The sequence below is a fragment of the Temnothorax americanus genome, unplaced genomic scaffold (genome assembly GCF_048541705.1).
Source record: "Temnothorax americanus isolate GAGA-0224 unplaced genomic scaffold, ASM4854170v1 Scaffold2, whole genome shotgun sequence".
NCBI classification, from domain to species: Eukaryota; Metazoa; Arthropoda; class Insecta; order Hymenoptera; family Formicidae; genus Temnothorax; species Temnothorax americanus.
In genome coordinates, this window is record NW_027509338.1 from 5,790,777 (window position 1) to 5,807,339 (window position 16,563).

Below are 16,563 nucleotides of genomic sequence, written 5' to 3' on the forward strand. Positions count from 1 at the left end.
TGAGGAACACGACAATAAAAAATTGCCATTAGGAATGCATAGATTTAATCGCCTGGTCTCGTTATCCAAATTTGATTTTAAATTAGGTTAAAAATTTAATTAATGTGGTTTTAATGACTTACAAATATTTAATAAATACCACACGTATCGTTAAAATTGGCGTGCTAAATATCCAGGTAGCAGAGTAATGTCAAATGTCAAGTAACGCATAATGTCAAATGACGTATTATAACGTACGTCTTAATGACGTCTCTAATAATAAGTCAATAAGAGTCGTCTTTAAACGTTTTTAGATGTCATTCTGCTACTTGGGTAATGATAATATTTGGCCATGGAAACGTACAAATTATTCTGTAATTATATTATCTAATTAAAATAGATGTTATAATATTTAATTTATTTGATTGAAAAGAAATTGTAATAGTAATTAAAAAAAGCGAAAAGTTTTTTAAATAAATTTAAGAATTTGCGGTCATTGAATAACCATGTGCGTGTGTAATAAAGTAAACTTTTAAAATATCCACGTTACAAATCAAATGAAAATGTTGAATTGCATATTATAAAATAAAACATATCGATCTTATTTTGAACTTTGACAGTGCATTTGATGGACATTCAAGTTAATATACAATTACACTAAATACATGCAAAATTACTTTATCACTATTGTATTAGTAATGATAAAGTTTAACTGATTCTATTTTGCGTTTAAAATAGAATTGATCACAATTATTTAAAAAAAAAAATGTATACTTTATCAATGAAAGGCTATTCTTTAATGTATCAACTACACATTTGTTTAGATTGGAATAAACCCTCTTGTTTCTTCATTATCACCATAAGGAAAACCCTCCCTTATTTTCTGAAAACTACTTTTACATATCGTACGCAGGAAGAAAGGAAATTCTACTATACGGTCAACTTTCTAGAAAGCGCCTTCAGTATAAGTTTACCTTCGTCGTGGTAAACTTTATACTTAGAACTTATCGACCACAGGCAATTCTATACTTAGAATGGAGGTAATCGAGGCTCTTATCGATTATCAGCATGCACAGTGTTGAACTCGAGGTTACAGAAACACCGTCGATAAAACGGCACTTTCCTACTCTGGATATGTAATCCCGAATATGTAACGTAAACTTTATTCGCCATTTTTTTCTGTTCGCCTATCGTCTGTTGGCAATCTCATTTTTTAGATTTCCAAATTACGAAAAATCGATATGGGAGATTAAAGGCCTCCGCACAATGAAAAATATAAGGAACAAGGAACAGATATTAGAGATTAGGATTAAAGAATCGAGAATAAAGTTCGATGCACGATGAAAAATACAGGCAACGGAAACAGGGAATAACACAGACAATAGATTTTTAACCTATCGGAAGCCGTGTATTAATGTTACACCAACTTGATTCCTGATTTCTTATCTCTAATCGCTAATATCTGTTACTTGTTCCTTATATTTTTCATTGTGCGGAAGTTCTAATTCTCGAATATAAATTTTCATTACTTCACTATCATTTTTTAGTCGTGACATAATAAAGATGGAATAAAAAAGAAAACTGAGAAAAGGTGCTTATATTCTAGGTATTGCTCATAGGTATTGCTAAATGTATAAAATTTTCCCAACTAGATTTTTTTATTTTCTATAATGTTATTCGTGGAATAACTCTCTTTGTCTCTCTGTCTGTCTGTCTTAATTTAATCGAAAAAATATGGTAGAATATATAATAATTAATAGAATATAATAATAATAATATTAAGTCTTGCTACTATAGTTTTATTTATCAATATCAATGTCATAAAACCTTTTCAAGTTTCTTTATTTAATAAATTTGCTTACTTGTGTGTGTGTGTGTGTGTGTGTGTGTGTGTGTGTGTGTGTGTGCGTGTGCGTGTGCGTGTGTGTGTGCGTGTGTGTGTGCGTGTGCGTGTGCGTGTGTGTGTGTGTGTGTATTTTAAATAAATGCAAGTATCCTTCTTAAATTGCTTATCAAAAGATTCTATTCATATTACCACATTTAAAATAAAAACATAAAAGTATATTATTATTAATATTATTATAGATTTTATATTATTTTGGATTATTTTATGTACAATTTTGCAATTTATTCTATACAGTTATAAGAGCGAGAGTAAATGAATGAGAGAGAGAGAGAGAGAGAGAGAGAGAGAGAGCTATTATCGATATTTAAAGTTATTTATTATTTATTATTTATTATTTTATAATTTCGCGTAAAGTATTGGTATTAAATAGCGTCCTAAGTTTTATGGACAAATTTCGAGGAATTAAATTAAATTATTGCATTAATTGCGGAAATATCAACCAGTTACAAATTCTAATCTGAATTATTAAATCAGGCTGGGGAGGATTGATATTTCCACGGATACGCGTATAGCCAATGCAATAAATAGTATTTACTTTTACTAGAAACTCCGAAGTACAGATGATATGGAATGTAATACGTATATCCTTTGATTTGCTATTTAATTTCTCATTTCCTATTGGTTATTCATTATGAGATCTTTTGAAAATGTTTTGTAAAATATTGAATAAAACTGTTAGAACTCTAAACGCGGCATATATATTAAAACAATTCACAAAATTCTTTTTAAAATGTTCATATAAGGTTCAAAGATATCTCCGTTATTATCATTACAGTATATTGTACAAGATAGATAATCTTTCTCAATTAGTGCCTTGTCATTTACCTCATAAAATTATTGGTAATTGCTATATTAAATTCTACTTATTTATAAAGTTACTCATCCAATAAATAAACCGGATGTGACAGCGAGGACGACATGCCAGTTACGTATATGCCAGGTGACGACAATGAAATTGTCGGAATACAACTTACCTATATAATTCAATTTACGCAAGGCTAAACGTGGAACTCAGTGTAACGTCGCATCACTGGACCGAGCAAATGCGCTGGATTAAAGAGCATAATACACACTACACACTGCATATTAGCGGCCGAACGTCTTTAACAGATAGCATCGATAATCTATTAATAAGTACCAATAGTTTAAGAGGCTTAGAATTATGAATTATGTTTTTTTTTTTTTATTATTCTTGAATTATAGAATAAAATTACATTGTGTTGGAACGGAATACAAACTCAATACATTAAATTTTTCTAAGCTTAAAATTATAAAAGTTAATTAACAAAATATGTGTACAAAATAAAGATTAATATTAATGTAATAAGACAATTATGAAACATAATAAATTACAGAATATGTAAATAATTAGAGAGAAAATGAGAGACGAAATAAATAAAAGTATAAAATAGTAAAAAGGACAGGCAAAAGAAAAAACATATAAAATACATATAAATAAAGTAGGTGTAAAGTAAAAATATTTTATATATATTAAATATAATATAAAATAATATAAACTATAAAATAAAATTAAAATACAGTAATTGAGATATATGGGAGTAGAATTAGTTTTCTTTATTTGGTACCAAATGGTCCATTACTGATTTATATTATTTTTAAACATAACGCAAAATTAATTGAAAGAATGGCGTTTTTTTTTTTGATAACCTTTCACCGAGATATTACGTGTGCTCTGTGTTAATAAAACATGTCCATATTTTCCAAGATCGATGTATTTTATTTTGCGAAATTTCTACGCATGATTTAAATTTTTAAATAACTTGTAATTGCAACATCGTGATATTTTATAATAATCGAAGTTTTTTTTTTAGACATGTTTTGAATTTCTATATTTTTCTAGAAAATGAGAATTATGTGTATTACAAAATTATATGTAAAACTATTTTGCTTCTATTTCTCCAATTTATTTTAAATTCATGTTTTTAAAAAATAAAAAGTTTTATAATACAATTATAATTGTACATTTTGCAAACTATTCTAATCTTTATATTATGATTTGGAAAAGAGAGTTAGATAATTAACTCTCTAATTTAATCTAAATCTATTAGCTAATCTTTAAAAATATGTTTTTAACAAAACAATTTAAAAGTTAGCAAAGCTTTCTATAGACATTTTTCTTTGCAACAATATTAATTTTTTTAGCAATATGAATTTAAATATATGTCAAAAAAAGTTATTTTCTAATTATTATGCATATAATATGATTATAACGCTACTATAAAAAGTATATTCCTTCATTTTGTTTGTAATCAATCTCTGCGCAAAGGTTAATAAAACTTTACGCTTTGCCTTGAAAGTACCCCGTGTTAATTAAACGGTGACGTTAAAGTGACAGTTTGCGATCAAGCTTTTCGCTATTGATTTTAATTTCGCTCTAGCAATTAACGTATATATCCTCGAATTATTCCGAATTATTCAAAGTTCTTGCACAAAGTTTTGAATTTCGTCATTATTATTTTTCTTTATTTTCCAGCGGATTTTTCCATCGAGATTTATATATCCTCGTTCTAGGGATACCGCGCAGTTGATATATAAATCCGAAGTTTTCGACCAAAGTTTCCTCCGGGGAATTGGAAGCGACATTCGTCGAATTACGACCGAATTACGACATAATGTCAATATGAATATCCCAATCTTGCAATAAATATCTTAAATCTGAAAAGTTCTGTAAAATCTTTCTATAAAGTTCTGTAAAATAAAGTATCTTTATTCTTACTCTTACAATATGTAATAACCATCTTGCACGGTATCGTATAAGAATGATCGGTGCACTTCGTTCAACTCTTGCTATATAAAGCAGAAGAGCAAGAATTCTCCATAAAGTAATTTCTTCTTCTAAAAAAATTTTTTTTCAAAAGAGAATACCTAATTATAAGGTATTTATGTAAAAAGACACTCTTCGGACTAGATATAGATGGCGATTATTAATAATGTGAAAATATTCTTGAAATAGGACCCTTTTCAAAGTAATAATTTCCTGCACTTATCAACAAATAACGATATTGTTTTAAAATACTGGGGCGTAACTTCTATTTTAGGTTCTTTAAATAAACGATTATAAAGTAACAAAGCGAGAACAGCGAAGTCTGGAGGTCGTTTCACGACCCGTAAGTTTTAATGAAGCACACGTGCGACACGTTCTTCGTGTTATGTTATTTTTACCACGGCGATTGGTCAATAATCCATATTTTTGGTTCCGAAGGTCGCAATAATATTATTGCGTTATCGAATACATACGTACTTTTCAATGTTCGCGAAAAGTATGATTGACACAGTAAAATCATAGATTCTTTAATTTGGAAAACTAAAAATAACTTTTTTAAAAAACAAATTTAGAGCAGCTTTTTTTAATTTAATCATAAATAAATATCATTTATTATTATAAATAATTATAATTATGAATTATAATTAATTTAATTTACCATAAGTAATATTAAACAATGTTCAAATAAAATATACTCTAAATATTAATATATATATATATACAGAAACAAAGATTTAATTATATAATATATTTAATTTTTAAAGGAATTTAAATCGACCGTAACTGGCAATATATAACGTCTTTACCGATATGAACATTGAAAAACTGTGAGCCAACTTGGTTTGTCGGATTCACACAGCATTTTTTTTCAGATCAATATCGAGACATCATTAATTTTGACCATGGTTTTGGTCAGTTGATATAATTTTTAAATTAAATAGTTTTTAAATTTTATTGCGAAAAGTAATATTAATATCTGAAAAAAAATGCTGTGTGAATCCGACAAACCAAGTTGGCTCACAGTTTTTCAATGTTCATATCGGTAAAGACGGTACGTTATATATTGCCAGTTATACGGTCGATTTAAATTCCTTTAATTGTTATTCTATTTACTGGCAAAATAAAATTTATTATTCTGTTTAATTTTTATATATTATTTTACTTTCTATTCTCTCCCTCGTCCTTTCTTTTTTTTTATTTATATAAATACAACAAAAAAATACATAATGAAGCATCGCCTCAATGAGTTTTTATCACGTACAAACACCCTCTGACATTTTACTAATTCTTGCAAAATTGCACTGGAAGTGCATCGATAAGTAAAGGCGGCGACCTGGATGTTTTATCTCGACTTTTCCCATTTAGGGGCGGTCCTTAGAAAATCTATGAGACGCATATGCATGAACGCAACCATCCGCCCGCGTTGCGAAGAGACCCGGAGCGAGCTGGAAAAAGCTGGAACCAGTATCGAAACCGGGACAACAGCAGCACCGGGTGTATGTCCCACATTCCTCGCTCTCGCTTTTCGAAAAAAATAAAAAACACAGAGAAAGGAATTTGACTTAGATACTTGAAATTATTTTTAAGGACAAAAAATCTCTCTTCTTTGTATTAGATTCTAATCAATGAAATGCTCAAGATTATTTCTTGGATATAGATTTTAAGGGATATATAGAATCGAATTTCTAATATAGTTAAGACAAAAATTATAATCTATATGTAATGCATGAGATTTTCAAAATTAATTTTTGGCACCAAATAATCATAAAATATTGTAATTGATAACAAATAAATATGAAATTTAAAAAAAAAATTAAATTTTTGCGGTTACCAGAGAAAAAATGAAATTAAAAATAGCAAACAATGTTATTGGAAGAGAAGCATTTTTGTTAGTCAAGATTTTTGAGCAGACTCCGATTGTATTTCCATAATAAGTGAAGGGCTTAATTGAATTTCCTTCGTCAACACGGAACGCGAATATTCTATCGTGTTACACGTCCATCGACGTCAACGAGGTAGCGTCTTCAAGAACATCCTGACGTTCGATGGTACACGAATCGGGAGGCAAACGTTTGGCTCACTTCGGGGACGATATCATATTAACCCAGTTTCATTTCCACAAATTAATTGCCGGGCCTCTTATTACGGCGGAGACGCGCCGTATTCGCGATTTGCGTAATTGATAATTTGCTAGCGCGCGTTTCATAAAGGAGGATAGGGATTTTACTGTGCAATGCACATTTTTCATAAAACGAAGCAATAATACCAATGATACCGTTTTTTATTTACATAGATTTAAAGAACTGAAAAAATGACTACCTTGAAAGTTTCCTGTCTAAATCTAAATATCCAATCTTATTATTATACTCTATTATTCTTTTTTTTTTATTTGTTTTGGAAACTAAGTATTGTTTTATTTAACTCAAATTTTTTATTAATGTGTCATTTCTTTCTAACAATAACAATAAAAAATTATCCTTATTGTATCGATACCAAAAAGAGATTGCATTTAGATTGAATAAACAATATATTAAATCGCGGACTATACACAAAACTTTGCTCCAAAATGTGTTTTGTTTATACGGTTCGTTTCTCTTTATATATTTTATAATACTTTAACTTTTCTCTTTTTCTGAATGTAATAAACCTCGGGAGGTAAAATAGCAAGCACTTTCGAGTAACTTTAAATCCTTTATAAAAAACTTTGAATCGTTTTTCGCTGTACAATAAGTTACAAGTTAAAGTGGCTATTAGTAGACGTTCATCAACAATTATTTGCAATTGTATAAATAAAATGTGTGAAATACATATAAAATATATAGCTTAAACTATTATTAATCTTTTGATGATATTTTCTCTCAGTGATGTGTAAAATTAAAATATATAGGAAATTTGTTTATATTTATGAACGTATACAAGAGAGAGAGAGAGGAGCCGGCAGGAATTTTTACGGTTTATTGTTTTGATTCAATTTTACTCAAAATGAAAATAAACGTTTATGCGCGTTTGCAAATATTCTACGATAACACGAATGCAGCTTTCGATGCAGCATCAGTCACGTGCATTCTGTAACAATAGTGAGAGGTGCTATTGTCCCGAATGCTAAGCAGACGTCGCAGTTTGACTATCCATGAAATCTTGACAAGCTTTCTGAAACGGGGTGTCGCGTCTCACGCTTTGTAAGCATAAATGTTTAAAATGTTACATGTTATCGAAACGTTCGACGTTAAAAGGGTGTATTTCCATGAATTTATGAGATTTATATAGAGGTGTAATTCCAATTTTGCTAAAAATTCCCCACGAGAAGTGATACAAAACGAATAAATTTTATAAATTCCCATCTCAAAATTAAATAAAACTCTAACTAAATAAGTTATACAATGTATTATATATAGTTTCTTTTTACAAATAAAAAGTTTTCTAATTTTTAATATTGTGTTTGGTTATTATTCTCATCGTTTATTGATTTTCGAGTGTTAATTATTAAATTTTATCTGTGATCACAATTGGTTTTTTTTTTGTTTTTTTTGTTTTTTTTTTTGTTTTTTTTTATTTTAATAACCAATATTTAATATTTTGAGATAACACGTTTTTAGTTTCAAGTCGTTAAATTATCCTCATTCTGTATAAGCATTTAACAGATTGAAAAATTGCTGCAATATTTACTTTCGCGAATTTATCAGGCTTTCTGAAAGAACAGCTTGCACAATGTAGAGAACAGCAGTGTAGAAGATTAAAATTTAATTAGAATCATTTCACAAAATTGTAAAAGACAATCTCATTTTAAACAAGAATTAAATATGTTATTTTCAGTTTTGGAGAAAGAAACCATTGCAGAAATTAAACAATATATAGTGGTAGATTTCATGGAAGTAAATGGGGGGGGCCAAGAGAAATGCATGTTTCTTTAAAACATTGTTATTAATTTTCTACACAGTAGATCCACATCTCCAAACCTAGTCTATACATTCGCGCTCTGTACCCATCACGCGATACATAAAGATCTTATTTCGTACACATACATACATAATCTTCCGTCATGGCATAAAAATGCTATTTGCAACATTTTGCAAATATATCACGCATTAGGCTCTCATTATGGCTGATGCGTAGCAAAACGCAGGCAACATTTAATTAAATTATCGCTGTTAATGATGATATAAACTTAATTGATAATTAATAGTTGTGGAATGGTAATTGATGGAATAAATACGTCATATAAATACTTGAAAAGATATATAAAATTAAAAAGTATTTCTACTATTGATATAATGATAAATTTTATGAATGTGTATGTATGTGTAATAGTTAAATCATAGGTTTTTTTAAAGACTGTGTACTGTTAAAAAAAAATGCATTATTTGTATCTATATACTTACAGACTGGTTCCGTTTCAGGTACATCAAATATTGATTACTGATAAAGTTGTTACGGATAATAATTATATGCTGCTTTAAAATTTGAAATATGCAATAATATTGTCAATTATAGAGTCGTTTCAATAATGCAATAAATAATCGTTAATATTCTGAAATAAAAAACATACTGCATAACAAGTTATTACATCAAAATACATACACAGACGTTAAAATTTATAAGAAAATGAATATACCCATTTTTTAGCCTATTAATTTCCCTAATCTAGCAATATTCGCCACAAATTAGTCACATGCGACATTCTCGCGGCGAATTAGCCTCTTCATTACGTATAATATCACCACGATCCATGAAACCACACTGCGCAGTAAATATAGAATTATGCAACCTGTAAATTTTGCGTACGCGTACGATCATGCATCCACGTTAACAATCTCTCGCAGAACGATCTTGTTATCAACCTGAAGTTTACGGAAATTGCGCGCCCATAAAACGAACGATAAATTTTCTCATTCACGCTATTGTCATTAAAATACTACGTGTTTCTTTTTCCATTGGAAATGTCTTTTTGTCCTAAGGCCGATATCAGACGATCGATAATTCGTGACACGTCACATATATAAATTTTTATATATTTATTAATCTTTTGTTTCTTTTGGTACTTGAAAATTTTCCCATAATCCTCTCGCGAATTATAAATCGTCTGAAATCGGTTTTCCTTTTTCTCTCTGACGGTAAAATTGCTTTGCCAAGTCTTGATTGTTTGCAAAACTGCTTTAACGCCAGACGTCTCGTAAACATCGATTTACAACGTTGCACATTACGTTACATTAGGAGGACACTAGCCGCCTTTATAGCCGTAGCCTAATAGATACGTGATATACGAATATAGATCGAGCTGGCAAACGATTTCGTAGCAATTTCATATACCCCGTAAATAATTCATTTCTCGTAAATATATATAGGGAAAAAATTAGAAATTAAAATATGTATAAATGATGATAAATAAGAAAAAAAACTAAAAGAAGTTGAAATTTATACATCTTCTAAAATTCATTTTTTTATCGGTGCAAAAATATATACTACTGTCAAAATTAAAATAATGTTTTCCAATTTATTTTAAATCAGAATATTATAATTAAAATTAAATATACTTAACTTATAATTTATAGATTTATTTTCTTTTTAAATTTCTTTATAAATCCCTTTCTTTCTCGTTTTTCTACAGTTTTAAAAGTTAAACGCATTGAAGTTATTGGGAACTGCTATCCATACATTTGAATTTCAATTTTTACGAATTGCAATTTGTATAAACTGCAGTAAAAAGACACGTTCACGATATCGTCCACGCTCGACCGTATTTACGTTAGTGATTGTGTTCTGCATTCTGAAGTATACATAACTATATACGTATACCGTCTTCTTTGATCTGCCAGCCAGTGACATAAAGAAACTAATAAAAGAAAAAGAAAGAAAAAGACTAAAAAACCAGTTACACCTTCGTAAAACCGATTGTTTCGTGATCACTACGTTTCGTTATCAATCTTTTCTAAAAATATATATTTCTATCTAATAATAGACCGAAATAATCTGAGAGAGGACTTCAATTTAAAAAAAAATGTCAATAATATAATTAATTACGCATATTTTATTAACATATGCTTCGATATAAGTATCTCAGTAAAATATATTATAGAATATTTTATTGATTGATTAATAATATATGTACAATGAGATTAAACAATATTTAAATGTATTATATTTTTTTATTGTTAATTTATTTGTTACTAATGCTCTCACGTGCTAAATCTTATTAAACATAAGAAATCAGCGTAAAATAATGCGTTTTTGAAATAATACTGTTTCTCTAAAATAGATGTGTTACTCTTTTAAAAAAAGAAAACAATAATTTTGATAAACAAAAAGCCCTTTCTAAGATAAATCGATCCAATATAATTTCGACGACATTGTTATTTTCTAAGACTATCCACAAGATTTCTAAAGAAATACCTAGATGATATGAAAACGATAACATATCAACAAAAACAACTCACATTTCTGCATTCTTTTTAAATATTTCCAAAGATTAAAAATTAATTCGATCCAAATTAGAATCGAATATTCGCTACATTCTGCATTCGTTATAATAAACAATATACAATAAATTATAATAAATATATATAATATATGTACGAATAACGGAACATCATCAACATTCTTACGTCTTATTGCTGTACATATAAGTATATATACAGTATATATAATGTGTATATATAATATATATATTTCTGCTTTTTTTCATCTTTGGCATTTTTTAGTGATTCTCTTTAATAAGATGCTCTCATAAATTTATCTATTCCGATAAAATGATTTGTCTTGCGGGAGGGATGATACGCTTTAACATTTATACACGAAGTTGAACGAGCCTAAAACGCAGATTCGTATTTACAATGATACCTCGCTTAACTCTAAGAGCTCATTATTATAAATCTCTTTGATTATAACGAAACGCGCTGTCGCAGCACAACTATATGTACAAAGTGATCCCCTAAACGAGTAGAACGGCTTTATCTCCCACCTTCCAACCCTTTTCTTTGGTCTCTTTATTTTTCCCTTCGCTTCTCTTTTAATCGCGGGTCTACCAGAAACACCTCAAGCCGTTTCTTTAATTAATCCTTTCATGCTTTCTTGCAAATTATTCTATCAGTTTCGAGTTAATTTCTCTCTTCAGAAAAAATCCTTGAAGCGTACGTAATTTTTGATTAATTTCAGTAATTTTTGGCTATCCAAAAATGTAAATGATTAAGGGGCAAAAATAAACAGAATGAAGAAAATGATTTTTTATACGCAAGCACTTTAAGGATCCAAATTTGCTAATATTATACATTTATGTAATTAACATTAAAATGTTCTATTGGTGTTCACCATATTATTTGTTCAATTTCAGACAAATTTAATTAGTTACAAACGTATATGGTGCCAATTACGGTAAACTAGATGCTCGCGCACGAATCAAATTGTTAGTTCGAAAGTTCATTTCGACGTTATCGGACCACCGCTAAAATATTACTGCTGAATCGGAACATCAATCTGCCGACGGACAGGAGCCTTATTTACGGACCTGATGGAACGTAGCCGGAACAGAAATAGACCCTTGGGGACGAGCGGCGAATATGTCCCTAAAATAGGTCGGCCGCAGGACGAAATAGGCACGAGTATGGCGTACATACTCTATTCGCGCTCTCTTTGGGATTATGACCTTTCCTTTCGCAAATAATATTTGATATTTGCGAACACTTGATGCAAATATATGACGTCGCACACCTTCATGATCTTAGCTTTAACGACGACTTGAAATTCTTTTGACGAATTTGAAACGATCTTAATTTTAGTGATAAATTCTTTGTGTGTTCTTTGAACAGTCTTAATTTTAATGATAAATTTTTTAAAATATTGGCTTTCTTATTTTTCTTTATATTTTATCCCTGAATTTCTCTTTCAGACCTCATCTCGAAGAGATAATAAAAAAAGACCATGAGATATAAAGATATACAATAAGACAATATATATATATATATATATATATATATAATATCAACGTTTCTATAATATTAAATTGATCAAAAATTTCGATCATTTTCTTTGTTTCAACAACAAAAAGAATATATTTATTTTTTCAAAAAAATAAAACTGTCAAACTATGCGTTTTCTTATTTTTCAAAAATTAAGTTATTTTTTTTTCAACATTTTGTACAGGGAAGAATATATTACAGTATTGAATTAATTATTAAACATTTTTTTATAAGAAAAAGAAGAAAAATTTTTTGATCGGCTTGATTTTTACTTTTAAAATTATCTGTCCTACCTGCCATTTCGGTTCCTACTCATTATTTTTTTTTTTTTTTTTTTATTCAAAAGTTGCTTCGAGGACTCCGCTGTTACTTTCACCGGATCGCATGATCCATTTAAATACACGCCTCGAGGTGGACGTTGGTCATCTCGCTATTGCGCAACTGATTGTTGACGTGCAGCTCGGATGAGGCGTTGCTGTGCACGAGGTCCTGTTTGCGATGCACATGACGCAGATCGCGCACCGGTCCAATCGCGCGGCAACAGCTTTCGAGGGTTTTCCGAAAGGCCGCGCGGAATTCGCGATTGAAGTAAGCGTAGATCAGCGGATTCAGGGCACTGTTGAAATAGCCCACCCAGAACACCGCTGCTACCACCACGGCGCCGCTCTCGCACGAATCGCATAAAGCCGTGATGATATACCTGTATCAAGCAGAGACATTCGCAATGTTAAATGCATTGAAAGACAAAATTGCTTTCCTCAGAAATTTTTTTTCGCGTTAAATCGGAGAATTCTCTTTAATTTATTAATGCATGCATTATGCAATAAACCTGCTATAATGTATACAATTTTTAAGAAAGATTTATAAATACATAAATTAGTTCAGTGACGACATAATAGGATACAAAAGATTGTATGACACAATTTTAATCACATTCGAATCTATAATAAATTATACTGCATAATAGATCACGTAATAACTGCTACATATACGTTTTATGAAAACTCCTACTTTCCCGAGAACTCATATAACGTTGCATTTATTATTAAGGGGCATTCTCTATTAATATACAGGACCTTGATACAGTGATGTTAATTATAATGTGTATCATAAAATCTAATTATTTTACACATAAATATATTGCTAAATGTAGTTAACATACCTACAACAAGTAGACATACATAACAAGAAAAGTTCATACTTCTATTAATTCATAATTTTTTACAACTCAAATTTTTCCTCATTTTTACTTCTGTCAGAGCCTTATAACTTCTTAAGTATATTACGCCATCTTTCTTAACGAGTTTTTAATTGCAGATTATGTATTGACATATATACAATCATTTATTATATAAATATGATTTATTATATGTGATTGTGACATTTGTGTGACATGATTAAATATTAAATAAACTATAATAATGCAAAAAGAAAAAAAGGACATATTTTTCAATTCTAAACAACGCGTAAGGTTTAGTTGCGAACATCCGTATCTAGTATATCCGTGTGCGTAGTAATGATCCGTGTATTGCGGCGGAAAGGAAGAAACGAAGTATCTCATTTTCTGTCGACGTGACCTACATGCACCTGACGTCGAAATTGTTTCCATCGACAAGAGAAGAATGGATTTACAGGCTTCCAGAAGGGGACGATTCTCCTCCTAGACGCGATCTCTCTTGAACCGCATTGTTATATGTGATTTCTCCCTCCCTCCCTCTCCCCCTATATTATCGATTTGAAAGAGGGCAAGAAATAACTGTATTGAATCGCTCAACGTTAAAATGCCGCGATTCTATGAAGCTAAAAATAAACCGTCTCTGCTTCAGAATCTGCTCTAAATCTACTGGAAATCCACTTAGAAGAGTCTGTTTTATATGTATACATATAAGCGGGTTTTTTTTTGTAAAAAAAAATTCTAAAACAAATGATTTTCAATATCGATGGAGCTATTTATAATTATTTTTATTTTTATTTGTTATTAATTATATAAAATTTTAGACAAATACCATACGCTTAACTATTTTTTAATTTTTAGTACACTGTGCATAAAAAAAGCCATAAAAATTAATTAAAAAGAATAACTTTTTACTTTCATAGAATAACTTTTTACTCCCATAGAACGATCGATATGGCATCATTGTTCTTTTATGCGCATTTACGTCGTTGATCGATACAAATCAAACTATGTGTCTCGTATTAGTGTATTAGCTTCACTAGCTAAGAATAGAACGGCTATCGGTTAAGGTCAACTTTCTTTCTCTCTGCCCATGTGAATGGCTAAAGTTCTTTACATCGAGATAGTTCCACATTGACCGTCGTGTCGTTCAATTTCTTTAAAACTTTTATCCGCGTTTCTTTTTCTTTAACGATGACCGGCGCAACATAATTGCTACACAAAATCGATACTTGATTCCTTTTGCCTACTTTTTATGCAATAGCCTGCACCTTAATTTATTCAAGACGATTTTTCATGCAATATAGTATCTGTATTAAATCAATAAATTATAGTCAATAATAATATAGCACATGATCGCATGCATTATCTCGTATATACAACGGTTGAGAATATTTCATTCCAAAATTTATTGTTAAATAATAAAAATTGATAATACATGTAATAAAATTATAAATAAATTTTTCTGAATGTATAACATATAATTATATTATATATTGTGTTATATATTGTAGATTGATTAAAGTACCTATATATATATACATATATAAGTAGTCTTTACAAAATTTAATTGTGTCTCTGTTACGTTGACAGATTCAATTTGTCCAAGAAAATATTCGCGTAGCGCGAGTAGTAACACTCTAAGACGTGTCAAACAATGACAAAAAGAATTGAAAAAGCTTGGTGGGCAAGAATGGAAAAGTGGGTCAAGGATTTGCCCCGTAATGAGGCTAGGCAAAGAAGGAGAGCGAGAGCGAGAGAGCGAGAGAGAGAGAGAGAGAAAGAGAGAGAGAGAGAGAGGCAGAGTATTGGCTTGTATTATTCGGCGGAATAATAGGAACAGAGATCCGATTCTCGAATATATAGGAAAATTGATAGCCGTATAGTGAATTGAGCGGCGATATACTATTGGAATCGCGCGACGAGAAATCAATTCCATTGTTTTTCCGACGAAGTGATAGAGTTGGTGGAACTACCAACAACGGTGTAATAACAATTGATAACGAGCAAATAATCGAAAGCTCTGAATTGTCCCGTTTCTTCTTCGCGTGTTTTCTTTTCCATACGTCCCAAAAGGTATCATGCCACCTGTTATTACCGCGATTATGTATCCTAGTTCAGGCTCTTTTCTTCATCAAAGAATTGATACAGCAATTATGAAGCAATATTAATAATGTTAAATATTAATCATATAAAACAAAGGAAATATTTATAAAGAAATGCGAAATGTAAAAAATATAGAAAATGTTACGTTTTATAATATCAATAATGTTTCGAAATTACAGAAGGTTGTAAAAGAGTTGTAAAATGCTACAAAAATACTGCTATAAATATATATTGCTTGAAGTATATAAATTTAATGCAAAAGTAGGTACAAATATCAATTACGAAAAATTCCCTCAAATGAAACATCGCGGATTACCGCACTTTACTTTGACGTGAATCACTTGAGAGATCAAAGAGATTGCGAAAGTGCAACAGGACTCGAAATATGAAACTGGCTGAAAATCGATTAAACTCAAGTATATACGGAAGCATTTAGCTTTCCTTCTTGTAAGCTCGCTGATTTTCGGATCGATTCGGATTATCGTGAAATATAACAACTATACGCTTTTTCTTTCCCTCAGCTATCTTCCGAATTATTGAACTTCCTTGACGCCCGTGGGAAATTTTTCACGAAGTGAGGAGCCACTAAGTGATTACATGAAAAAACACTTTGGTGCGTCTATTTTGGGAAGGCCGTTAATGTAATCCATCTCAGTTTTCGACT

At 30.1% G+C, this 16,563-nt stretch overlaps 1 protein-coding gene and 1 long non-coding RNA gene across 8 annotated transcripts in view; one reads left to right on the plus strand and one right to left on the minus strand.

Annotated features, from left to right (window-relative positions):
- Positions 1-16,563, plus strand: part of LOC143896896 (uncharacterized) — a 214,793-nt gene that overhangs the window by 135,440 nt on the left and 62,790 nt on the right. The gene's annotated exons all lie outside the window — the stretch shown is intronic.
- Positions 8,573-16,563, minus strand: part of LOC143896889 (octopamine receptor beta-1R) — a 62,113-nt gene continuing 54,122 nt past the window's right edge. For all 7 annotated transcript variants that reach the window (XM_077405045.1, XM_077405043.1, XM_077405042.1 and 4 more), the window contains one exon: positions 8,573-13,319. In XM_077405045.1, the coding sequence (XP_077261171.1) occupies positions 13,013-13,319 (307 nt within the window). In that variant the 3' untranslated portion in view covers positions 8,573-13,012. The remainder of the gene's footprint in view (positions 13,320-16,563) is intronic.